General features: G+C 31.5%; 1 protein-coding gene across 2 annotated transcripts; it reads right to left on the bottom strand.

The window, feature by feature from the left end:
- Positions 1 to 591: 591 nt before the first annotated feature.
- Positions 592 to 22814, bottom strand: Pabp2 (poly(A) binding protein nuclear 1). 2 transcript variants are annotated; one of them, XM_088234832.1, is made up of 7 exons: positions 22725 to 22814; positions 22269 to 22389; positions 14091 to 14244; positions 12622 to 12754; positions 10799 to 10928; positions 9492 to 9631; positions 592 to 1989 (listed from the first exon to the last, which is right to left on the bottom strand). In XM_088234832.1, exons 2-7 carry the CDS (start codon positions 22350 to 22352, stop codon positions 1953 to 1955), a joined length of 678 nt encoding a protein of 225 aa, XP_088090958.1. In that variant the 5' UTR covers positions 22353 to 22389; positions 22725 to 22814; the 3' UTR covers positions 592 to 1952. The 2 variants fall into 2 exon arrangements, with proteins under 2 accessions (XP_088090958.1, XP_088090961.1); XM_088234835.1 differs by lacking the exon at positions 592 to 1989 and adding an exon at positions 3672 to 4935.
- Between the last annotated feature and the right edge of the window lie 3969 nt (positions 22815 to 26783).

Raw genomic sequence — 26783 nt, 5'->3', positions numbered from 1 at the left:
TGCGAGTTTGTTCACATATGTACATACATAGATTCCAGGTTTATTTTTGTTAAAAGTCAAAGTTTAAATGACGAATTAGTTCCACTATCACATGAATCAAATAAGTCATTATTTTTTAAATCGGCATTTACATTGTGGAATTACATGATTTAATTTATTGAATAAAACACTTTATTATGAGACTGCTTGAATTTATTTATAGCACTACTATAAGTTATCACATATCCTTCCGTTTAGTTTTTATAAATACACTTGCAGTGCGATCCTGAAGACTCTCTACCAGCCCTGAATGCGGAAGAATCTGCGCTTCCTAGTATAGCAGTGCTCTGAAAAAATTCAAGTGGTCTCGTAACAAAATGTAATATTTCATTTGTAAATCAAATCGGCCGCATAATCTTATTTTATCTGAAAACTTTTTCATTTGTTATAGAGGTGCACTCAATATGGATATTCACATAACATTACATCGGACTTTGTGACAAATATACTTCTATACAATTGAAGCGTACAAAAATGACGTTACGTGTCAAAGCTCTCAGAATTCATTGACGACGTTTTCTTTTGTCGCATTTTTTTGCCATATTATTTTCCTTTATTGCGTTATTCATTGAGAGCTTCGTGTACAAAGATAATACATCAACTTCTTATAAACTATGGATAATATAGGACAATGATTCTACAAAATATTTTGTATACTATGGATATTGGTTTACTTTGAACATTAATTTTAGCAATACAGATTTTTTTTACAAAGAATCAATTGAAAATGATTTTTTTTCAATAAATGAACATCAATATAAAGCATATATTAGTGCGATAGATTTTACAATTATCGATATCTGGTAAAGCAGTAATATATATGTGTATGTCAAATTACGGCACAAAAAATATTGAAAATTTCACAATCTAGCAGACTACAAATGTAAAACTAATTTATTTAGTTTAATTTTTTTTTTACAAATATAAATTTTCGGGTCAAAAAGAATACTGAATATTGTAAAAATGTAAAATTGCAAAGATGGGCACATCATTACGATCAATAATGTAAATTATGTATAAATACGTACATATACAAAACTGAACATATCAATAGAAAGGTCATTATTATTGTATCAACAATATTGAATTTGCACATATATTCATGTCGTAGTTGTAAATATTATAAACTATTTACGGTTTTTAAATACAAACATAATATTGTAGTCATTGCAGAATTCGTGAGTGAAATAATTAAAATATTTTCTTGGGGACACACTAATTTTTATATCGATTACATACATTGTGAACCTGCAAAAAATCTTCCAATATAATTACCAAGCCAAGTTTTTCACAATAATTGTTTATATGAAAACTACACCAACAGAAAATCCCACCAACACAGCATTTGGTATGTACCAATGTATCAATGTTGAAAGTAATAAAATACACCAATTTATGAAACATTCTAAGCTAATATTATGTCAAAATTAAAAAAAAAAAAAAGATAATTATTTTAATTCAACCCTTAAAGCCAGATAAACGTATCTCAATTTTGCCTACTTTACAGAAGAGCCCAAAAACTGGTTCAAAAAGTAAAAATTTTACCCTTTTTTTAAAACTAACATCTCATTTGTTTTTAAAAATATCTGTTTAAAATATTTACTTCTTTTAAAATCTGTTTTTGGCTTCTCTTGTAAAATAGTCCAAATCGAGTTACACTTTTCTGACTCCGAGAGATGGAATTGTGTCTGCAGCGTCGGGTGCAGTTAAGTTAATGCAATTTCCTAAATGTGAAATGTTTAAAAGTTTGTACCACTTTCACCATTTTATTGGCAATACTCATTCATCCCGTCACTGATTCACACAAGTTAACAGAAATAGTCACGCGTACTGTTAAATACGCAAGTCAGGGGCACTACACAACCGGTAGTCGGCAACTAGTAATGTCTCCTGATAGCGGTACTTCCTTGAGGTCAGTAGGGAAGGTAGTAAGCTCCTCGTCTATAGGACCTGTCAACAGAGAACACCCAATATTAATTTTTATCGATCCGATGTAATTATACTTCGAGAGGAAGTAGAAATCGCAAAGCCAGAGTTGTTTGCATTAGTTAATTTGTATGCAGACACATTAATGTGATCGTTTGGAAATATAACATTAACTGAAGTTAACATGAGAATCTCCGGGCGATGCAATACTGGTATTAAATCACAATGCTGGCGTTTGTTCGTAAAATTGATTTAAAATGCACTGTATTCATGAAAATAATTATTTAAAATTTGTTTATATATTGTAAAATAAATAATTACCACACCAAAATACATTTCTTTTATTTTGTATGCGTTTTTAGTCCTGATACTACTTTAAAAACATATTAACAAAGTTAAAGAGTGTATTATGTGTTTATGTTCATGGTGGAATGGGTTATTGTGTGATTATAAGCATTTGTTACATTAAGAACCTTTTTCTTTAGAAAACTTCCAAAAGAATGTAAATGACATTTTGGAGTAAACAGTACCACACTTACTAACAAATTTTATTCTGACCGCATTTTCAATCTTTTAAGTGTACTCAAATAAGAGAATGGGTCTCTTTAATATACTTTCATCTTGTATAGAATAGAGATATTTCAACATTTCTTGATAGAATCCCCCGAGGATTGAATCGTGTACACATCTACAAAGATTTAAGAATCCCATACAGTTACAGTAATATTCTTACACAGGAACCTTTACGGAATACTTTATTTCTATGGAATGCAATATAAAAATAAACATTAATATGTCACACTCTCTATACTGTTTTCTTCTTTATTAGAAACACTTCGAGGGCTCTTTGTGTTTTTTCCTCGTCTAAAAATATTGAATACAATAATATTTTTTAGTATTTTATATTATTAAAATAAGGTGTAAAAATCCGATAACATAATAAATTGTATTTTAATGAAGTCTTGTTCCAATCTGCTTGAATTAGCTTGAAGTGAAAGCACTGCCATAGATTATAATTAAGATCTTACTGCAACATATTGTTTCGGGGTTCATGTGGTTGTTCATGATTCATAGATACAAAATTACATTATATTTGTAGAAATTCCTTTATTATTAATGTGCAGTTTAAAATGTTCAACATCCATCAAAAGGTGATTTAGAGTATTTTATCGAGTGTTCATTTGACAACATAAAAAAGTCATTGTGATCATAGGTGACCAAAATCCTTATATTATTTATGTGTGTAGTTTTATAAAAAAGGCGTGTGTAATTTATTTTTGAATAATCATGTTTATTTTTTGAATTTCGAAATGTCATCATCAGTCCGTCCACTGCACTTCCAGAGTTTCCGTTGCGGTAGTTGGTTACTTGATGTGTATGAATGAATTATGAAGTGTCCTTCTTACCTTTACATACAAGTCAATATTTTTTTGAAGTCGTCCAGTTATTATTGATTTTACATATTCCATTTTTTTCCTCTTTTAAAAATACATGCATTGTATTATTAAGTATTTTTTTTCTAATAATATAAGCGCTAATTAACATTTTTTTTACACGGCGCTTCTTTACATTGTTTTTTTTTATATAATATTTTTTGAGGATATTTTTTACGTTGATAGGAATATAAATAGAAGTCACGATACAGCTACACTGTACACAAAAATAAGAGAGAAGGTTAAAAGCGAAGTGAAAGAACAAATCATAGATTACTTTCAAACCGCAACTTTATTTTTCAAATATCGTACAACCAACATGTTAAATCAAAATAACAAAATAATAAATTATTCAAAAGACCAACGAATAACAATATAAACAGTGTTCAGTCTATGTATGAGGCATTCCTTCTTAAATTCATTAGTAAAGTGTAGCATTTATTAAATAAATAACTTGTTAAAAGTACTTTTGCTTCATAAGGAACAGTACGAGAAAAGCTAATTTTATATTATTTATAGTGAACAATATAAAGAAGCTCGAGTGCCAAAAAGAAAAAACAATTGAATACAATCAAAACCAATGTAAGTGTGTATAATTATTATAAAATTAAAAGTTGAAATATTTCATGCTGTTTAATAGTTTTACAAACATGCAGAGATTCAGCATTTCATTATACAGTGTTTAAAGGAATTGCCAAATAAATATAAACACCGTCGTAACAATAATCGGTCTCCCCTCGGCACCGGAGACCGTGAACTACAATATAGTCTCGCAATTAAGTGTGCGCAGGCACAAGGCACTTGTCTATGTCACTAGTCACTGCGTACACGTGTTGTCAACATGGCCGAGTGCCAGTTGCAAACAAACAAACATACATACATACATATTATGTGCCCTCTCTACATAATCATTCTACAAACTGTATAAACATAGCACCATTGGAAAATGCATTTATTCAGAAGAGTATCACAAATCATTTTACTAACATTAACACTTAAGTTGGAATTTAAAAACTTTAATTATTCAAAAATGACCGACACATTATACATTACCTTTCGAAGAAAATATGCCAGTCTGGGCATTTAGGGCCCTAAATGCCTAGACTGGCATATTACCTTCTTTCAAGTGTTGCAATATGCTAGTCTTAACTCCCTAATAACATTTGGACAAACTCAAAATTATGCCTCGGCCGTAAAACAATTCTAGGACCATCGAAACAATGTGATGCGGCTGATGTTTGATTATCTCGACTGATTCTATGACTGGAGATAAACATTATAATTTTATAATACAAGTATTACAATAATGTGATATGTAAATAAATATTCTAAATATAAATAAACAATAATATACATTCAACACATAAGTCCATCCGAGTAGACGACAGTAAGGATACAAGGTGTGGTCGGGAACTTGTGGCTACTCAAATATGCGTTACGTGTTGATAGAACCTTTGAAATTTAACGCTGGGTTATAAAAACTCATACTTTGGGGAATATTTTAAATTTTCAATAATACATCGGTATGTCTCCGTAACTGTGGACAAAAAACAAAAAGGTGACCATTTTGATAGTAAAGTAGTTATAAAGAGATAATTAATTGAAAGTTCCAATCATTTGTATACTAGAAAGTAAATTGGAACTTAACAGGGGTATTTATTATTTAAATGCTCCGACAGTTGAGTATATTATATTGCACATATTTTTGTAGAGTCACATTACTAAAGCAACCCCTCTGATACAAAAAAATTGAAATTTACAGAAAATATTTAAAGAAGCTTTAAATAAATATTTTGATTTACATATTTGACTAAACATACACATTATATACATTTAATAAATTTCTAATATTTTCTTATAGAAAGAACTTTTTCTTCTTTCGTAAAATAAAATAATACTTTACAGTACAAGTGGCTTTTTTCACACTATTTTAATAAAGAAAGTTCATTTTAAACCAGAAAAGTGAATACACTGTGACATTTAGCACAGATACATAATCCGAGATTGTGAATTATTTGGACAATATTCCGATTATAGAATTATGTTATAATATCAATATTATTTCAGCCGACAGTTTCTACCTTGAACAAACTACATATAGTTTGGCAAATAATGAGAGACCAAATTTACTTTTCCTGCATTTCAAATACACATACATTTGACATTGGCAAATTCCTATTAAATGTTATAGTCTATCAATATTGTTATATGACGTTTATTGTTTTGCCAGCACCAAAATTCATCTTTAATAAATCCAAAACAGACCACAATATTAATTAATGAACTCATTAGGCGCCCTTAATATTGATGGAGCGATAAATCATTTAAATACACTTTGTTGGAACCCAAAATGAAGTATTTGATAGATTTTGCAATGTGTTTGTGAACAGTGGAATCCAGATACATGCGCTGAGAGTAAACCCTTTAACTCATCACCATTCTCAATGTTTTCGTACAGGGTTTTAAGTTGTATGTTTTTATTTGTAACTTTGGGATTAAGGTAATATTTCAAACACACTAATCTAACAAAATTCATCAAAACTCAAAAGGTATTATAACTGAGATAAAAAATAAAGTATAAACTACCGTTTGTTGTTTAAAAAAAGTGATTGGGATTTTACAAACATTCTATGAAAAATACGCTAGGATTAAAAGGGTTAAACAATAAATATTACCCATTACTTCGGTAGTCAGATGGCAGAAGGGACCATCTGTATTTTTGTCTATATTTTAGTTTTCAAAAGTTTTAATTAATATTTTAGTAAATACACGCAGATTTTTTTTTTAAATCAGCGTTATTTAGAATGGTAATTTATAATTAAAATGCAACACTAAAATATTTTAGTTTGTGGATTAAAGTCTTAAAATTGAGACGTATTTCAGCTCTCCTGAACATTTTTGAAAATTACAGATGGTCCCTTCTGCCATCCGACTACCGACTTGTTCATGCAACGTAATAGCTAACACTACACACAAACAATATTATTATGAAATTTGCATTGAAAATGAAAATTAGACGGGTTTTCCACAGTAGAGAATAAATATAAAGACAAATAAAATAAAATGCAGTTATGTTCTATTTAATGAATATAGTGCGTTAAAACATTTTAATTCTAAATCATAAATACGTTATGTATGATAAATGATTTGAATGGACAGACTAATCAGGAATTTTGATGTCAATGTTAGGGGGACCGAAAAAACATCTAAATATTTCAGTTTATGTCGAAACAGTGTAGTGAACAAATGTTTTTTGTTGCGATGAATTAAAATGTTGTAAATTTATTTTTTGTGTTATTTTCTCTACCGTTATTTGAATAAACACATCAAAACCAATGATTATTACTGAAGATATATTGCAAATGAGTTTTTAAGTATATATATAAAAAATAAATAAACTTAATTATTATCATCAAAATAATTTATTTTCTGTTCCACTTTAATTATAAAAGTATAATATACATGTCACCGCCAAATTGTTAAATCAGCCACTCGATTTAATGGCTGGCTGTTTATTAAATGCCAGCATTCAATTGAATAGCTAAGTCATTTGTTCAATGAATTAAGATAGCTCAAAGTTTAACATGTTGGCTGGTTGAAAGCTAGCCCTTTGGAAATGGCTGAACCAAAAGTCGCCGGGTTAGGTTAGGTTAGGCTGGGTTGAGTTTAATAAATAAAATAAAAAGTTTAATAATATTTTTTATTTGTTATTAAACTTAACCCAACCTATAAGCTAACCTAACTTCACATAAAAATAAAAAAATATTTTTGTATTAAAATGAAAGTTTTTAATTTTTAAAAAACAATTAACTTTAACATTTTGGTTAAGTGTCCGTTAGCCATTTAATTGAATCAGGATTATATTTTTTTACATTTGATGAACAGCCTAGTCGTCCTAGCGGCGGCTATTTAACAATTTGGCAGCGACATATACACCATAAGCAATTATTTTTTATTATTTTTGCGCAATACTATTATTATTAAATAATATTCATATGTGGATATTCGTAATGTGGATGTTCAAACATAGGCACAATGTTACAGAGTGTAAAGCGATCAACCAGCCAATGGCAGGTCGTAAGCCCAGTAAATGCCTAGACATCCACACTCCTTTCTCAAAGTTCTCCATCTCTGCAAATTTACATGGCATTTGCAAGGCTTAATGTCAAGGAGATTTATTTAGTTGACAAAGTAACAGTTGTATTCTGAAACCGTTCAGCAAGACTATTATTATTGTTAATAAATCATTGAAAATAAAGCATATTAATTATATAGGGGTATTTTTTATTTCTTCGTACCTTTTTCCGTGTCCCACTTATTCTTTAATGGGTTTTTAAAATGTTACTAAAGTTTCATATACATGTGATTTTTTTTTCAATAACATACTAATTGGTGTCTCTTTACTGATCTTTATTGATTTTCTAATCCATTAATTTTTATTTTTTTTCATAGTCTTTATTCAATAAAATATACACATTACAATATTAATACATTATAAAGAAAACCAAGTATTAAAATATACTTTGTCCCGATAAACTATTCAATAATAGTTTGTCATCAGGTCATTAGTTTTAATTAATAATCAAATAAAAAGAGTACAGACATAATACTGTATGCGTATAAAATAATGAACATGTATAATTTTGTTTTTGATGCTTTGAAAAATATTATGAAGAAAAAAACTCAGCAAAACCAGATAAAAGTAGTTTAAAGATTTTTTTTTTTAAAGTAAGAAAATAGAGTAAAATAATACAATTAAAATGAAAGAATAGCAATTTTATTCATTTTTAAAGTTGGCAATACCCATGTACCCAATAAATGTATTAAAATGAAAAAAAAAAATGAAAAAACCGGTGCCTGTTAAAGACTCTTAATCTTAAGTCCATTTCTTCTTCAATAAGCATTTATATTTGAACATTCATTGTTTCAAGTTTTGTTAATCACTCGTGAACAAATATTTACCAATGAAAAGTTAAACAATCCTTTCGACAATGTTTATCTGAAAGGTTTTTACACGTTTTCATGGCACAAGTAGGCATTTTCGTTTTGATTCGGTTGAAGAATGACTAAATACGCGTTTGGGTATGAATTAAATGTCATATTTTAAGGTTCAGGGCATGTCTATGTATCAATATGTCAATGGTTTCTCCGTAATAAAAGCAACTTTTAATAATTAAAATTACTACTACTATCATAACGCCATTTCTCTGTAGGGGTAAGCAGAGAGAATGGACCGCCACACATGTCTATCCTGCATACATTCCGAGCTTCTTCCACGTTCATGGAGGAAGATAAAAATGTGTTATGGTCCTTAAAATATAGCTTGATTAGAATGACAGTTATCAGAAAAAGTGACGACATAACTTTGTAGTAATGTCTAAGGAGTGATTTATATTGACACACGAAAAATCATTAGTATCTGGTAGGCTAATTTTTTTTTTTATTACAATACTTGACAATCAACATAAATATATAAAATCAGCTTTAAAACAAAAAAAACTAAAATAAACCTAATTATTAACGATGTTTTTACAAGGTTACATCATTTTACAAAAAACGTTAGAGATGGGACAAATTAATCAATGTAAATTGATCGAATAAAATAAAAAATATTTGATGTTCATGAAAAAAGTCTAATTGTCTAATTTTTTGGTGAATAATTGTCTTAAACGCACTACAATAGGCTTGTTTTTGCATTTTTATATAAATTTTTGGAAACAGAGTTTCATGTTTGCATGAAAAAACTGATAAAATCGATTTGATCGGTACATGATCAGTGATCAGTAATTTCCCATCACTATTGACATTAGTTTGACAGCTGTCATTTCAATCAAGTAATATTTTAAGGACTATAGTCGTAGTAATTACCCCACGATATGTACTTGTAAATTAAGCCACGTAAAACCGTTACATCCTCTGAGTTATATTTTGTTCAAAATGAAACGTAACTCGGTAAAATCCACTTTTTTAGGAAGGTATAAAGAAATAAAATAACACCCATAAAATAATAACGTATATAAATGAACAATAATTATAGTATCCAACCACCAGTATTATATTTCCTAAATATATAGATAATGTGAGTGTGGTTACCTGGGACGGCGCGTGGGTCGGAAGCCCATCATGCCCATGTGTCCCCCCCGCGAGAGGATCCCGCGGCCTCGAGCTCTCGACCCCCGAGGAAAGCGGTTGGTCGTGCTCAGGCCGGGACGGTTTGTTCGTTTCGGCATTACCTGGTTATATCAATAATCAAATTACTCTACTAAAAATGCAGTTAAATGTCATTTTTAGACCTTTATCAACTAAAGCCCTGTGGGGTTTTGTTTCAAAGTTAGCATGCACCCAATAAAAGTACTTCTAAAAATATGTATTCAAGTAAAAACCATTAATTTTATTTATCGGATATTTTTTCCAAATCTCATCTATTCAAACAATTCAAAGGTACTATGATGGTTTCGTGGGTATGTATCAGTTGTCTGATCAATAATAATGAAACAAATACACACATTATAGCATTTATGATCTAATAAATTCATTTTACCCCATAGTAAAATTTAAATAAACCCGTTTATTAAAAGATGCATTAAACATTTATATCTCCAGGATTTATTTTTCACCATGGCGTGTTTACACAAAAAGCTGAAAATTTTCAATATTTTGGCTTCTAAAACAAAGACGCCAAAACAAGATATGTTTGACATACCGTATTTACCCATCTTTAACAGAAACATATCTTTAGAAATGGAATAACGGTTGACAAAACAAGATATGTTTGACATATCATATTTTCCCATCTAAAACAAGGACAGAATGTGTGTTTGACGTATCATAAATTGTCAACTATTACTCCATTTCTAAAGATGGTATGTATTATTGTGACATATCTCAATTTGCCATCTTTGGAAATAGAAAAATAGACATATAAAGTGACACGGATAATATTTTTAACACTATTAAACGAAGACATAACATATTTTGTCAGAGTGTAGATTTCATCGAGACAAATCCGGTGATATAAAACTCAATATGCCTAAAAAAGTGACATTACACTAATAATTTGAGATGGAAAATCACAAAGTTAAGACTTCAAACATTAATTTTATATGTGGATTTTATACCTGTAGGTGCATAAGAATTAAAATCTAGACTATACCCGCTCGCTGTCTCTCAGGTTGAAACTACAAAAAGAGTGAGATAAAAAGCTATTTCTCAGTGACGCTTAATAATGTTAGTTTGAATATTAAAAATATACATCTATCCATATTGGTATTTATTTGTTAATTTAAATCCATGGGTTGAACTTTATAGCCACATTAGAGGTACTAACTAACTTGTTTACCTCATACATAAATCTGAGATGCGTAAACTGATTGAAATGATTAAAATAAAAGTGTACAAACCTTGATCTGCCTTCCTCTGAAAAGTGATTCATCCATTGCCATGGCAGTCTGTACTCCGTCCTTATCACCGAATTCTATATAAGCAAAGCCCTTGGGATGCCCATCAAACTTGTTACATAATATGGTCACCCTGCGGACAAAAATAACTTATTTTAAAAATCAGAGCCCTGGGTGAATGTTTTCCACTCGATGGCAACTCTCCGCTAAAAATACCGAAAAGGGAATAGAGCCGAGGTTAGTCAGTCCATTAGGGCTTTAGCTAGATTTTACTGATTTTAAGGCTGAAATGTGATTTGATGGATCTCCGAATAAAGACATTTAAACAAAAATTCATCAATTTGGATTTTCCTTAGTGGGAGGAATTTTAGTGGGAAATCCGGGATGATTTCCCGAATGTTTGAGTTTACTGTTTAACATATTGATGAGCCATGTATTTGTTGTGTTTCTGATCCTCAATAATATTTGTGACGATATACTCGTATGTCCGTGTCAACTAATTGCTTGTCCCAACTCAACACAGGACTTTGAGTCCCATGGAGTTGGGACTTATGTCTCAGATGTGTAATAAAAAAATATTGAATTATGCCGACATAGAAGGGTATACACATTATTTGTTTTTTTTTAATAATTCAGCAAAAACTTTAATACGACGCTGTACTAGGTTAATTTTTAAATTAAAAAAATAAATAAAACAATGCTTATTTCACAAAATTCCGTGATTGACAACGGTACCTCATTGCTATATAAACCATTTTACATTTGAAAAAAACAGTTTTTTTAATATTTGTATGATATTATGCCTTTTTACGTGGGCGCAATTCAATTGTTTCACGCAGTAAGATAAATACATGGTTGTGTATTTAATGTATAGTTTGTTGAAAACAGAATGACAATACTAAATATAACAAAAATAAAGTCAAAGAAGTTCAAATCAAATAGAATACATAAATAATATGTCACTTTTGCTATCACTGACAATATTTAGATTTGCGGTTTGCCATCATTTATCTTCCTTAGGTGGGTCACCCATAGAGAATATATCAACTTTAAAATACCTTAATTTTGTAAACGGGGTCTAGAATTCCAATCGTCTATGCGCTTAGTAGCAGCAAGGCGTGTTGTAATCTTACTCCTTTTTACTATTCATATTATTATTATTTTGTAATACACTAAATTTATTTGTCAATTTTTAAAATGTGTAAATGGGGGCTAAATTTCTAACTGTCTATGCGCTCTGTAGCTGCAAGACGTCCTGTAATCTAGCTCCTATCTATTATAATTTTTGATTGATCTTAATTGAAAACGAGGAACTAGAATCCCAACCGTCCATGCGCTCTGTAGCTGCAAGACGTACTGGGATATTTATTAATTGTACAGCGCCCCTGAGGTGATTTTCACAAAAATGGCGCTTTATAAATTATCCAACTATATATATCCATTTCCTCCCTGATTTTTTGTTGCATAATCTTCTTTCTAAGTTGAAGGTTTTCCTAACTGCTTTTGTCTCTAATTTGCTCTTTTTTTAGGGTGGAGGCATTCAAAAAATCAAATCCACACACTTAGGGGAGACATTCCAAAGGAATATGAATATTTATTTGCTATTTTCGTGATTACATATCCATTATACGAGGAGTTGCAACACAAATACAGCACCTTTGGAAAGAAGTGCCACAAGTACAAATACGTTTCACGGCCTGACTGGCTAGGACTTATAAATGAGTCAATAATAGACATTTCTCAGCGTATGTCCAAATCCTTGGATTTAATTCTCGAAGAATATTTATCAAATGTATTTTTTTATGCAAAATTATAGTGTAATTTACCTGTTGATGGATCCACACCCGTGGAAATGTTCCTCTAACTCTTCAGCAGTGGCTCCGTAGTCCACGTTACCAACATACACAGAACGGTTATCCACTTCGCCTTTCTCCTCGAGGGACATGTTCAGGGGACTTGCTATATAAACAAAATTAACTATATTGTCATACCTTTAAACTTTCAGAAAATTAAAAGGGACCAATCGTGCAATATTCATCACAAAAAAAAAGATTTTATTTCTTCGATACAAAAAAATATACTTTATACCTGGAGCAAAAAACCCCAACTTTCATGTAATTTCTACTTCTTCAATATGAAAAAAAAAAAGAATAGGTACATTTAAAACATGACAAACTGAAACATTATTGAAATAAAAATACTGAAGAATATTATTATTCGTGGGTATTCTGGCAAAAAACTTTTAACTCTCAAATCCCTGTTTTGAGAATTCAAGCATTTAAGTTTTGATCCAATTTTACTCTTTTATATCTTATTTAAACATAGTAAGATGTTAAGTGCTCATTTAAGAACATGTTTTTAATTTTTCTGTTTCTTAATTTTATATTAAGTAAATATTAATTTATTTAAATCTTTTAGCCTGAATAAAATACCTGGAATACGACTTAACCTTAAATTTATTTTTAAAACTACAGATTTATAAAATTTTATGACTTGGTGTGTTTTGCCTGTGTTTAGAGCGTTAAAAACTTTACAAAACTGCATTATTCAGTCAAATCTGCATATTTTCGAGTTGAACGTTTATTGCCAGTATACCCACGATATACACTATTAACAAATACTGCACAATGGCCTTTTAGAAAACTTATAAAATAAACATTTTGGTTTAATTACTTTTAATAAAACATTAGTTTCTTTTTATCTAAAATTATGAAACATATTTAACAAATCAATGTACTAACTTTAAGTTAAAAGTGATCACATTAAGAAATGTCTTTAAAACAAAAAAAAACTTTAAAAAAAACCGTGGAATAATTTCTACAATAAGGTAACTTCCAAATCAGCATTTTTAACTAAACACATATTTACATCTTGCTACAAGTAGGCAAGTCTTTGAATGCATAACTAGTCTATTTTTAGCATTCACGGAGGAGGATAAAAAATGCTTTTTTATTGCGTAACTCACGAATGCTGATTTTCAAGTTACCTAGTTGCAGTAATTACCCCGCGAAATAATACATTTTTATTTAGACATAATATTATTTATAACAAAGTCTAGATTTGACGCAATGTATACTATGCCAGTGCAAAATCATCATGGTTTATGGCAATAAAGACAATTAAAACAAAATAAAGATCAGAGGCAGAAATAAATTATTAGCAAAGTACGATTCACAGAAAAGCTTTGAGTATTTTAGGGAACCGTTTGATTATACACATCTATATTTAAATTCAGTAAATCTACAGTAGGATATCAGAAACATCCAGAGCGTTTAAAAAGGTAGTAAATACTGACTAATGCCAGGGTTGGCTAAGCTGAGCTGCTTGTCCACCTCTGTCTGCAGTTGCTTGAGCTTCTCCGCCTCTTCCTCCATCTCCCTCATACGCGCCTTAATGGCGTCCAACTCCGGGTCGCCTACTTTCTCCAGTCCTATGCCTTTGTCAGACCCCTAATCACATAAAGACACTTGCTTAGTAACTCTGCTGTAAACATAATACGTAAGTAATGCCGGGGCAGGATAAGCTGAGCTGCTTGTCCACTTCTGTCTGCAGCTGCTAGAGCTTCTCCACCTCTTGTTCCATCTCCCTCATACGGGTCTTAATAGTGTCCAGCTCTGGGTCGCCTACTCACATAAAGGCACTCGCTTGGTAACTCCGCTGTAGGTACCTGTTTCACTATTGAGTTTTCTTTATAAATCAGTGCAAATGCCTTAAACCTGGTGAACATTAACCATTTTTACACTCAAAATGTAATAAACAAGTTGAAGAGTACTTGGATTTCATAATTAAAATGAAATCACATCGAGAAATAGTCAACATAACATGACCTAGAACCGATTTGAGATGAGACTCCGGATTAGAAGGTCTGAGGTTCAAACCTCGCTCTACCACAACTTGTTTCTCATTTTTCTAACATGGTTATTTGTGACTAAAAGAAAGGGGCAACAAAATTGAATTTATTTGCGTAAATCATAAGAACGCAAGTACTTATTTAAAATAAGAAAAAAAAACATTATGCGCTACCACTTGCTGGAAAATATACTAAACAAATCTTTGTTTTTTAGTTACTGAACATTTTTGTTAATTTTCTGGGCAGTTGTTTCGTGCATTAATATAGCTTATTATTAAAGTTTGGGACTGCATTACATCAGAGCTAATCATATCGATCACTCAGTTCACTAATCGGAAAAGTCCAAAAAAAAAAAGCAGCACAAAAAAGCCCAACAAAAGGTAGGTAGCGGTGCACTATACAGTTTACAAAAAATGGCATACAGCATAGCCACTGGAGCAACGTGCTCAACCCTCCACACTCCAATTGAATTCTCTACACATTCATGTACAGATAGAGGCAGGAACGACTATGCTCTACAGGCAATGGAGTTGAGGAATGGCAAATTTTAAATTTAAAAAAACCACAAGGAATTAACAGCAGTACCTGATTAAAATCTAATTTTGGCTATGCCATCGATGTCATTACTATGGAATTAACTTCCGAAAGCACTTTAAGGTGCTTATACCTGATAGGGAACAACTATTGCCCGAAAGTCCTTCACATTATAAGAAAGGAGACATTATGTGGTACACCATGGCGCCAAGAAAAATAGGCAAGCGGAAGCGGGAATCCACAAAGCTAGACCAGCTAAAAAGTTTTCAAAAAAACTCAGGGAACCTCGGGTTGAATCAGATCATATAAAGGAACTCGCCCCTACTTAATAGCCCGATACTTCAAGGCAAGGAGAAAAAGATTTAGTAATATAAGAACACTCGCTTTTAACTCAATCGGGCTCTTTAAAGACCCACTAGAATTGGAGGATGAGAACTCATTTAAACACCCGTCACAACAGATCTACATGGATCACAGTAATGTCGGGAGCTTATATAGAAATGAACCCTATTTTTCAAAATAAGAAAAATTGTAACCTGCTGTATTTCAAGTGCTAAATTAACGTGGCCGTCTGGATCTAATTGATTCCACGAATCGCACTCCTAACCACCACATAATACATGCCATTACAAGCTTCCCGCAACATGCCGCTGATCGGAAACTAAGAAGTGTGTTGTCATCTCCCGCACTCTAGCAACAGCAAAAGACTGGACTACTCGGTTCCCGTAACCAATGTGTTAATATTTATTTAATAAATAAATATTAAGACTCAAATCAATGTTTGATCTAATGTTAAGTTCCTTGGGATTAAAAATGAATCTAATTCATTTCTAATTGTTGCATACTTAAAATCAAAATTCCAATACAAACATAGAACATGACCAGCAACAATATGCAAATATTTGGTTGGAATAATTTCAGTGGTCAACTGCGAGGATGGTGTGAACACATACATTGTTTACTTCTACAAAATAGAACATAATTAAAATGCCCGCGCTGTGAAAGCGAAGATCAACAAACAGCTGTTTTAATAAGTTTTATCAAACTTTAAATTTTCTAACACAGTAAACTGAATAAATGCAAATATTTTATTGATTCCAACACATTATCAAATATATTACGTCTTTGTTTCGCACGATTTTAATAAGAGGAAGAAAAATTCAAGTAAATTTGCTTCTTATATTGGAGTGACAATGAAGCAAAAATAATTCAATATCTCTTTTAACATTAACCATACTTCTAAAGATTCATCGTTATCAAACTGTTATCTGCAACTGATGGTGCAAAAGGCACTGCATTAAAATTAAAAACAAGTAAATGCAGCATATTTCGATAGTCTGTTTCAGGAAGGCGAGGAGACCAGGGGCCTTATGCTGGACTCGTTCGTCTTTAAAATCGTATGCGATTTCCGTAATTCGACGAGTGACAGCATTCTTGAACCACCCATATGAATGCAGTCGATTGAAAACCAATCGACTTTATAACTTCCTTCTTGTAAAATGCTCGGCATTTATGTTTGAATTACAAACAGGTATTTTTGTTGTATTTTAACTTAAAATTTACAACACTGATCAATGTTACGATGATGGCGTATCAACGAATGTGCAAAAAATATAACTGTACTAACTTTTATTTGATTATCAAATGAAGTTTTACTAGAAACATGATTTTAAAATTATTTTATCGCTTGTCAATGTCAAAATACGTATTTGAGATATATAATATACAATATGTTTTTAAAATCCATTAAATGAATACAAAATATTTTTAATAACATGTAGATGTATGTTATGTCAAAGGCAAATCATACTAATTATAAATGTTGCAGTGTCACAGTAAAACATGTTGTTTTATTTTTTTCATAATATTCTATACACATAATATTCAACGGAAGAAGTCTGACAAGAAACAATAAAAGTTTATGTGTGGCAGGAGAGCCATAGATAAATACGGATTTGTTAGTTTTGCCACTTTCTCATTCGTCTTTGTAATTAAATTGTCGGAGGGTTTTCAAGAATAGCATTATGAAAAAGCAATCGAGATGCCCAATCGACTATTGTCGAGTGGGGGACAAAATATTGAATCTTTCCAGCATAAGGCTCCAGCCTTGCGCCTCAGGTACATGTCCAGGGAACGTGAAATATTGCAGTGAAAAACTACCCCATAAACAAATATTTCATGACGATCCTCCCAGAATCGGACCCGGGAAATCATGCATGGTAGGCAAATGGGCCAACCACTGAACTATGAGCTGGACTTTTCTCCGCTCGATTTTCTATTTTGGGATTTTAACCCGAGAGTAGCCATCGAGTGGAAAACACTTGTCCAAGATTCTAGTTCCATTTTACACACAGAACTGTTAATTTTCTCCTAGCCCAGACAGACTAAAATAACAATACAAGCGATACAAAATCTTAAACTGTTTATGTTTTATTTTGGTTACGTTAAAAAAAATACACAACCCAAAATTTATTTAAGCATTTATTTGTGAATAAATCCTTTCTTGTATCCAACAGCGGAAAAAATATGTATGTGGCATAAGTCACAACAAAATTTGAAACTAAAGTTGACTACGCATTAGCTAAGTATTTTAAAAAAAAATTAAGTGGGATACAGGATACTGTTTTATTATAAGCGATATCGTCGTGGTCGTAGAACAATGACAGATGTGCGAAAAATGCGACATTGACTTTCTTTTATATTTGATTGTGAAAAGATTATATAAAGGCTTTATAACTTCAGGTTTGAAAAAAATAACATACGAGGGTGTTCAGAAAATAACGGGAATTTTCATTTTTTGAAAAAAAAATATATTTATTCGTCTACATTAATGTTGTCGCCTTCAAAATAGTCCCCCATTAGATATTATGCACTTGTGCCAGCGCTTCTTCCAATCCTCGAAACACTTCTTAAACTCGATCTTTAGGATAGCCTGTGGCTCTTTCAGCGATGGGCTTTTAATGTCACCTACGCTTGTAAAACGACAGTCTTTTAAGGTACTCATTATTTTTAGAATAAGGAAAAAGTCACACGGAGCCGTGTCTGGCGAATATGGAGGATGGGGCATCGTTACAACGAGTACCTGAGCAACTTCCATTCATCGCTGTTTTTGTTCAAAATTCAACAATTTTGGAACAAATTTTGCTGCCACGCGTTTCATACCAAAAAACATTCTAAAAAATTTCATGGCATGAGCCAACATCATCAGCAACTTCTCCGATAGTGATTCGGCGATCGTTCATAACCATTTCATTAACTTTTTCCACATTTTCACTGGTGATTGATGTGCTGGGGTGTCCGCTGCTGCCACAAAGTAAACAGTGAATACAGCTGAAAATTGTTGCATACTTCAGGGCTATGTATACCAACATAATAATTGACAATTTGACTCTCCCAATCCGCAAAATTGAAAAATTCCCATTATTTTCTGAACACACCTCGTATATACAGTGGTTTCTCGGTAATCTGGTAGATCCGGACCAGAGCACTGTTGGATTACTGAAAATCACTAATAATGACGCATTTAAACGGCAGAAGCTGTGTTTTATAGTAATACATGTATTTAATACTGTATTATACACTTCATTAGTTCATTGGCAATTGAAGTGTTAACATAAACTAAAACTATAATAATGAAAATCTTAAAGTACTACTGTAGTTTTGTATCAATAGTCTACATTATTCCATTGAAGTGGAAGACCTGTATAAAAACACCGTATTACTGGCAGGGCCGGAGAAGTGAAGTGCCAGAGTATAGAGGGAGTACTGTATAACTAAACCGAGTATCAAATTATATACATATCAAGTTGTGACATAAAGTGCCAAAAAAGATAACCGCTTTCGCATAAGTTGAAGTTGAATAAAACCACATGCATCGTTGTTCTACGATCATGACGATATTAAAGATTGCAGACAGTTTTCAAAAAGCTAATGAAAATAATTTCACTGGATTCAATAACATATAATGAAATGGACATGTTACTAGCGCGAAGAAAGTGGCATTCAAATTGTGGTTGATTGCTTACCGTGCCGTCATTCTTTAACGAACTTTCGTCATGACCAGACGTGACGATACGCAAAAATATGGCATATGTGTAATGAAAAATTATTCAATTGCACTGCACTGTGCTAAACAAAACAGATATATAGTTTAATTCGTCAATACAATCCAACTTATAGAACAAATAAATCAGTAATATTTTTAGGTACATTTTTAAAATTTTTTACAGCTGTCAACTAGTAAGGAGTTACTCTAAAATAATATAAAATAAATAAATTAAATGAATGATTGCATGTGTATCAGTGATACTGTAATACCGCGTGTCTATCAACTGATTTTTCATATATTATGGACCTCGGAGTAATAATTCACTAGAGAAGCCCTTTAGCTATATCGCATAGAACTCAAGTGTTCCAAATTTTTGGTTTGGTGTTTAGTTTAACAACAAATGTGTAACGGATGGTTTCGGTTTGCGCTTGCAGTTCTCGACATAAGTACCTAGTACAAGAGCCATAAAGAAAGCTAATGTAACTCCACTTTTTAAAAATTTACAACTAGATGTGGAAGACTTTATGCTTCTATCAGCTGTAATAACTTTTCTTCTCGACATAGATGTAGCTGATCTAAGTGTAAGATGTCTATCAGCTAGTTCATCTGGAATGCAAAGTTCCCTTAGATATTCTGGAGCAGAGTTGTGCATTGACTTATACATAAGCCAACATAGTTTGTATTCCACCCTCTGTGAAAAACGGAGCCAGTGTAATTCGGCAGTGGAGTGATATGACTGAACTTAGAGATTCCAAAAATAAGTATCGCTGCGGCATTCGATACAGACTAGGCGAGTCATTTTATTCATTGGTAGACCTGCGTAGATACCTTTACAATAATCGACTCTAAATACTACAAACGCATTTATTAATTGATGGGCGGCGTCAACTGGATTTTTTTTGCGTATGCGTTTAATCTGTCTCAGCTGGTAAAAGCATGAACTTATCGTTCTACTAATTTGAGCGTCGAGAGAAAGGTCAGAATTAAGGAAGACTCCCAGTAGTTTAACGGTGGGTAAAGCGATACTCCTTACATCGGGTAGTGCCATATCCTGAATCAAATTCTGTTGTCTGGCTGAAGCCAAGGTTTAATGTTAGTCTATTTTCAGCCATCCAGTTTCCTATTTTCTCAATGCATCCATTAATCAAATTAACAAGCACATTTCTCTTGCCCGGTTTACAGTAAAAATAAATCTGTGTATCATCCGCATAGCAGTGAGACCACAATCCACATTCTTTGATAATATTCTCTATATCGTTAGTGTACGGGAAATAGAGGAGTGGTCGGAGTACTGACCCTCGAGGTACTCCAGTAGACACCTGAAAGTTGGATGAGCTATTACCCTGGAACACAACTGCATATTCTCTTTCATGAAGATATGAACCGAACCACATATGTGCCTGATCACGGATACCATAAGTTTTTTCCAGACGTTCAAGAAAAACGTTATGGTCAACAGTATCAAATGCAGCACCTCAAATCATCATTATCAGCAGCTAAGCATATCCGACCATCATTATTTAGAGTAAAAATAGCAGTAATTAAAAAGTTACAGCTCTCAGATCCTAGAACTAATTTATTGCAGTTACACGGTAAAAAAGTTATGCGGTATTGTAGTATCACCGACGATATGCTATCTCTTTTTCTTCGATTGTTGAGGGCAACACAATATTTACATATTCAAGATGCAGCTAGTACAGAAGTAACAAGTCTATTTATTATGTCAGTGATTGGATTAAGTATACAGGTAAACGTCGTTTTGCGCCGGTTCGATTTACGCCGATTTACAACTACGCTGGTTGATTCCCCGGTTCGGCTGACACCAGACGACAGTAGGCGCCGTGATTCTAATTGCGGACACACTTTTACACGTTGTTTTATTATATTACCGTGTACGCGAGCAGCCTATTGTGTGTGTGAAATTGTTTCAGAGTTAGTTTTAGTTTTGTTTTTAAGAAAAATAAAAAGGTACGATTATATTTATTTTATTATTATTATTAATATGAAAATATTTGTAGTTTATGCTATGATTCTGCAAAGAAAGAAACAATCATAATAATAATAATCAAGCAAACAAAATTGCATGCTTTTTTAAAAATAGTGTTAGAATTTAATTTAGTACCGACTAACTAGTGAGTTAGTATTTTTTATAAAAAAATCATTATTTATATCAAAAGATTATTATTTATTTTGAATATATATAGGCTATGTATTAAAAAAACATGTTAGATTGTTCCTAGAATTTTGACACGGAACCTAACCTTAATTCTTCTATTATATTTGTGTTCATTTTACGCCGGTGTCTCTTGAGACTGAACCCCGGCGTAAAACAACATTTACCTGTATTGTTAAGGGTGCTCAGCACGGGTAACTCCAGTGAGGTCACATTATTTTTATTATTATTAATCATTGTTTATAACGGAAATAAATAAGTAACTTTGCCAAATTATTTACACACAATAATTATATTTAATAGCTAGAATGCATATTATATATAGAAAATATTTACAGAGAAAGTGAAAGCTTCTCCATTACACAGTAATGACAAAATTCTTAACACTAATTATTGTAATAATTTCTCAACCTTATTAATAGTTGCATTGTTGGTCGCCATAATTAACAAGATAACACTGTTTTTAGAAACCACACTCTCAGATGAAATATTTACGTAGACATTGCAAGTATGTTTGAAATAATTTGCTTCACTTAACCAGTCAATTCACAATAAATATTTTTGAGGTTAAATTTTTTTTAAATTAAAATAACTGTCGGAATAAAAGTACATTATTATTTATCTTTGCAAATAAATAAAAAAAAGCACTGCAAAATAATTATGATAACATTTATCTTGCATAGCAATCTTGATGTACGTGTTTCGTTGAAGATAAAACCAATATGGTATGGTTTTCTGTTATTAAGTATAGATATTTGGGAGATTTGTAGGTGAGGATATAAACTAAAATTATAATATGTAGTTGGTACGGTGAAAAGTAAAGGGAACAAAACAAATATAAACAAAAGATAAACAAAATAAAATCTACCTCAAAGCTGACATCATTCATATTTACATTGCCATTTGTTTCTTCTTCCATGTCCCCAGCTAGTAAAACATCAGAATCGGCCATTGTCCAGATTTAATGACCATTTGCCAGATAACCAGAACTTGAAAATACACAAAAATTCTTTTGAAACATCGAATACGATCAGTCAAAATTGGGTGTCAAACTTTCGAACAAAAATAAACATAAATAATACTCAAAAATACTTCTAAAATAAAAATTATAAAGGGAAACGGTGTTTAAAGTCAAAAGTGTGAGAAATGTAGTATATTGAACGGGTAACAGTATTCTTCAGTAACATGTAAATGTCAACATCAAAGACGCCGAGTATCACTGAAAAATATCGCTAAGTATGAAAATAACTATTTATATATGCGGGACGAATAATTCGGTGAAGTATTTAAGAATTTCCGAGTTTTAAAGAATATATTCACTTACGGATTATTAAAGATTATCGCGATTAAATAATACCGGCAATACGAGAAAATCCGGAGACCGCCACGCCCATAGACAATATAAATTGAAATTGAAAATACATAGATTCGATTTTGAAATACGAATATAAGTTATAGACAATAAATAAAACATGAGTGTCGTTTTACGATGAATTACCTTTTTACCAAATTAATAACGTTATTATGGGCCAAAATAAGTTTCCAGATTACATCATTTCAAATCGAGTACCGTCAAACATGACAATTTCGCCCAGCCATGACAATTTTGCCGAAATCCTTAACAAAATCAAATTTTAAAGTATGAAAAGTTACTGGTATCATAAAAATTACATTTGGTAAGTATAATTTAATAGTTCCAAGGCAAAACAAAATATTTAGTTTACCGCCAGCTTCAGTTGATCACTTGAAATTTGAAGTTAAACTTGAAGGTCTGTTTGTGTATATCTACAAAAATTGACAAAACTTTTGTTGTTGCGGAGTTTATATTGAAAGGAGGTAAGTAAGTTTTATATATTTCATTGCATACATAATAAAGACGATATATAACGTATTTTTGTATATCTATTTGAACAAACACAATAGATATTTAAGTGGGCAAAATTGTCTTAGATTTCTTAGCTAGTGTTTTGACAATTTTGCCCACGTCTAGGGTTGTCGCTACATACTCCATTGAAAAAACATTATCCAAGAAAGTAGAAAAAAACAATGTGGAAAATATAAAAGAAAATGAAGTAAATGGCAAAAACATGATTTTAAACGAGGTAACGGGATGTTTTGTTCAAACTGGCCCATAAATCAGATTTTTTGCCAAAGATTTAACAAATATTGTTATGTCATTTGTAAGACGCAAACGTAATGGAGCTTTGTGTGACCTCAAGTTAAGGATATTGCTGATGTATTTAATTGGAACAAATAGTAGTAATAAACCGTATGATAAAGATGATAAAACCAAAGATAACAGTTAATTACCAAGTGGGCAAAATTGTCAACAAGTGGAGATAATTTTGCCTAGCATGTTTTGTCTTCTAAAATTGCATAAATAAAAGAAAAGTAAACGTTTTGTACTTGTAAAAATTCTCAAAATAATTAGTATCACTATTCAACAAAATAGATAAGAGTAGTCCCATACTAAAAAATTACGATTTTTAAAAGTTTGTTAAAACTGGGCGAAATTGTCACGTTTGACGGTACATAATGTCACGGTTTGCGTGCTGTCTGGAACTCTAGTCGATACTTGGTCAAAACGAATGGCCAATTATTCAACTTAAATAATGCCGGTACTCCTGTATGGGTATCAAACTTCTAAGTTTTGAGACAGGAGAATATTAGGCATAAGGTGGTTCGATTTCAAAACGACCATTGAAGTCTAAAGACTGACCTAACAGTCTCCTATAAAAAGCGTTTGAGGGTGCGGTTGTGGATCTGGCTTGGGTACGTGCTGCGGAAGCCTCACGAGAGCCTAAACTCAAACTGACTCTTCTTTACACTTATAGGCTCCCGCTGTCCTGGAAAACCATCGATGACAATGATCTTTCAGCTTTATTCCACGTCGAGTAGACAAAAGTGCTGGCTAGCGATTAAATATCCCGGAGGCATTTAATAATGTCTACATGCTTCACTTAGAAGCGAATGGCGAAAAGAAGAGGAAATTAATTTTATTTTTTATTTATTTCGGATAGACAGTAATAAAGAGAACATAAAAGAGTATAAAGGAAAAAATATACTTTAAAACTAACAATAGCTAGATATCCACATAAATGCATATTTATATCTATAAATACTCCTCTTGTGCTTGGTGGAATGAAGGAAACTCCTTTTTTTATTAAATAAGGTAAACAACTTTTCCTGGGGTGCGGAGTTAAATTCCATGCAAGATTAAATTAATAGTTCTACATTATCTCTGATTAACATGAAATGTAAAATCAGTATTTTTCACTGAAATATATATTTCATAGTCTCTGGACTAAATCTTGGGTGCTATTTTGAATCTTCTCGCGGGGTAGAGAAGATTCATTTATAGATATTTTTTTTGCATGTGACTACGCTTCATATATGGCCACACTAATGATTAAATGTCCGACTGGTGAAAAATTGATCATAATTTGCACTTTATCATTTAATTCATACTATAAATATACAATATATTTTCTAATAAAAGCAGGGTTTGGTGAGCAAGTAGAGCTTGTATACATCAATAGATTAAAAATAAAATATGTTTACCATAAAATGCATTATAATGTAATTACTTGACTTTTTTCGATGATCCCCATAATCCAGCTACAAAAAGTGGCATCTTTATTTTTTTTAACTCAGCGAATTAATTGTTTTTGTCAATGCTATTTTGAATACCCGTGTCAAATATTTTTAGACAATTAAGCATAAGTCGACCTCTATACTTAGAGTATATAATATACTCTAAGCCTCTATATATATTATCTTCTCAACGAGTTAATCATCCCGGCTGAGAAATGTTTTGGATGAAATCATCATGATTGCAGATCAATATGATGTAAGTGATTTTTTTTCAAATGAGAGTGGTTTAAAAAGTTTTTGGACACTTTATGTCACAACTTGATAAGTACAAATGTATATTTTTCGATATTTGGGTGAGTTATATATTATTAAAACCTATATAAAATCTTTTGGAGATCAAATAAAAAAGAATGTGAATGTCAATCATTGATCAAGACAAAATATCATACGACCCATTGACATATTATGCAAAAGGCCTAAGTAATGGCCATCAGAGATTATATTTATGGCCATTTGATAAAAGTTAGCTATTAAGCATAAGTCGACCTCTATACTTAGAGTATATAATATACTCTAAGCCTCTATATATATTATCTTCTCAACGAGTTAATCATCCCGGCTGAGAAATGTTTTGGATGAAATCATCATGATTGCAGATCAATATGATGTAAGTGATTTTTTTTCAAATGAGAGTGGTTTAAAAAGTTTTTGGACACTTTATGTCACAACTTGATAAGTACAAATGTATATTTTTCGATATTTGGGTGAGTTATATATTATTAAAACCTATATAAAATCTTTTGGAGATCAAATAAAAAAGAATGTGAATGTCAATCATTGATCAAGACAAAATATCATACGACCCATTGACATATTATGCAAAAGGCCTAAGTAATGGCCATCAGAGATTATATTTATGGCCATTTGATAAAAGTTAGCTATGCCTGTGCCTACGTGGAAAAGAGGTTTCAAATCTATTGTTTGTGACAGTTTGTGACGCTATCTTTGGAATTGCCAGGGTCGCTTAAAGGTGGAAAATTTGAATTCATTACAAAAATCTGAATATTTTTTTCTTTTTTCTAGCCTTTTTCAAATAAATTGTGAACGACTGTTATTTTAGTCAATGGAGTAAAGGACAAATTTGGTATACATTACTTTGACATTATTGATGTTTCTGTAATCAAAAAAATTGAACAGAAAATTAATTTCAGTATCTATTAAAGAAATTTGCCTATTAATTAAAAAATCAATTATAATTTCCTCTGCTTAATTCTCACAAAAATGAATGTCGAAATGCTTTTTGTTGATAAAAAGCGTCAAGCTGAGGTTTATTCTTTTTATGAAGTAAGTTTCCGTCATAGAATTAAGGACTATTCATAATTCTATGGTTTCCATCTTATTGAGTTAATTTGAATAAATAAATAATAATGGACCACTAATTATTTTCAAATACTACCAGGCTTGTCAACTTCAAAGAAATTACTATAGGGGCTATCCTAAAGCTGAACATCCTTTAGATTTCTTCAAAAAGAAACCATATTCTTGGCAATCTCCACCTGAATTAACAAGGTAAATAATGTGCCAAAATGATTTGTAAGATTATAATTTTTTGTACATTTTAAAAATATTTTTTTTTGCTCACGTAAATATTTTTATTTACAGTACATACTTGGAGTTTCCGTTTTACCACGTTCAATATAAGAATCCACCAACTTTATTGAAAAAAGAAAACAGAGATACATCTTTCAATTCGAGATTCAGCAAAAGAGCAGCTTTAGATTTTCGGCGA

Source organism: Micrasema longulum, unplaced genomic scaffold (assembly GCF_059751315.1).
Source record: "Micrasema longulum isolate JH-2025_06_02 unplaced genomic scaffold, ASM5975131v1 h1tg001292l, whole genome shotgun sequence".
Lineage (NCBI taxonomy): Eukaryota > Metazoa > Arthropoda > Insecta > Trichoptera > Brachycentridae > Micrasema > Micrasema longulum.
The sequence above is the reverse complement of the archived record's forward strand: the minus strand, read 5'-3'. Positions and strand labels throughout refer to the sequence as shown.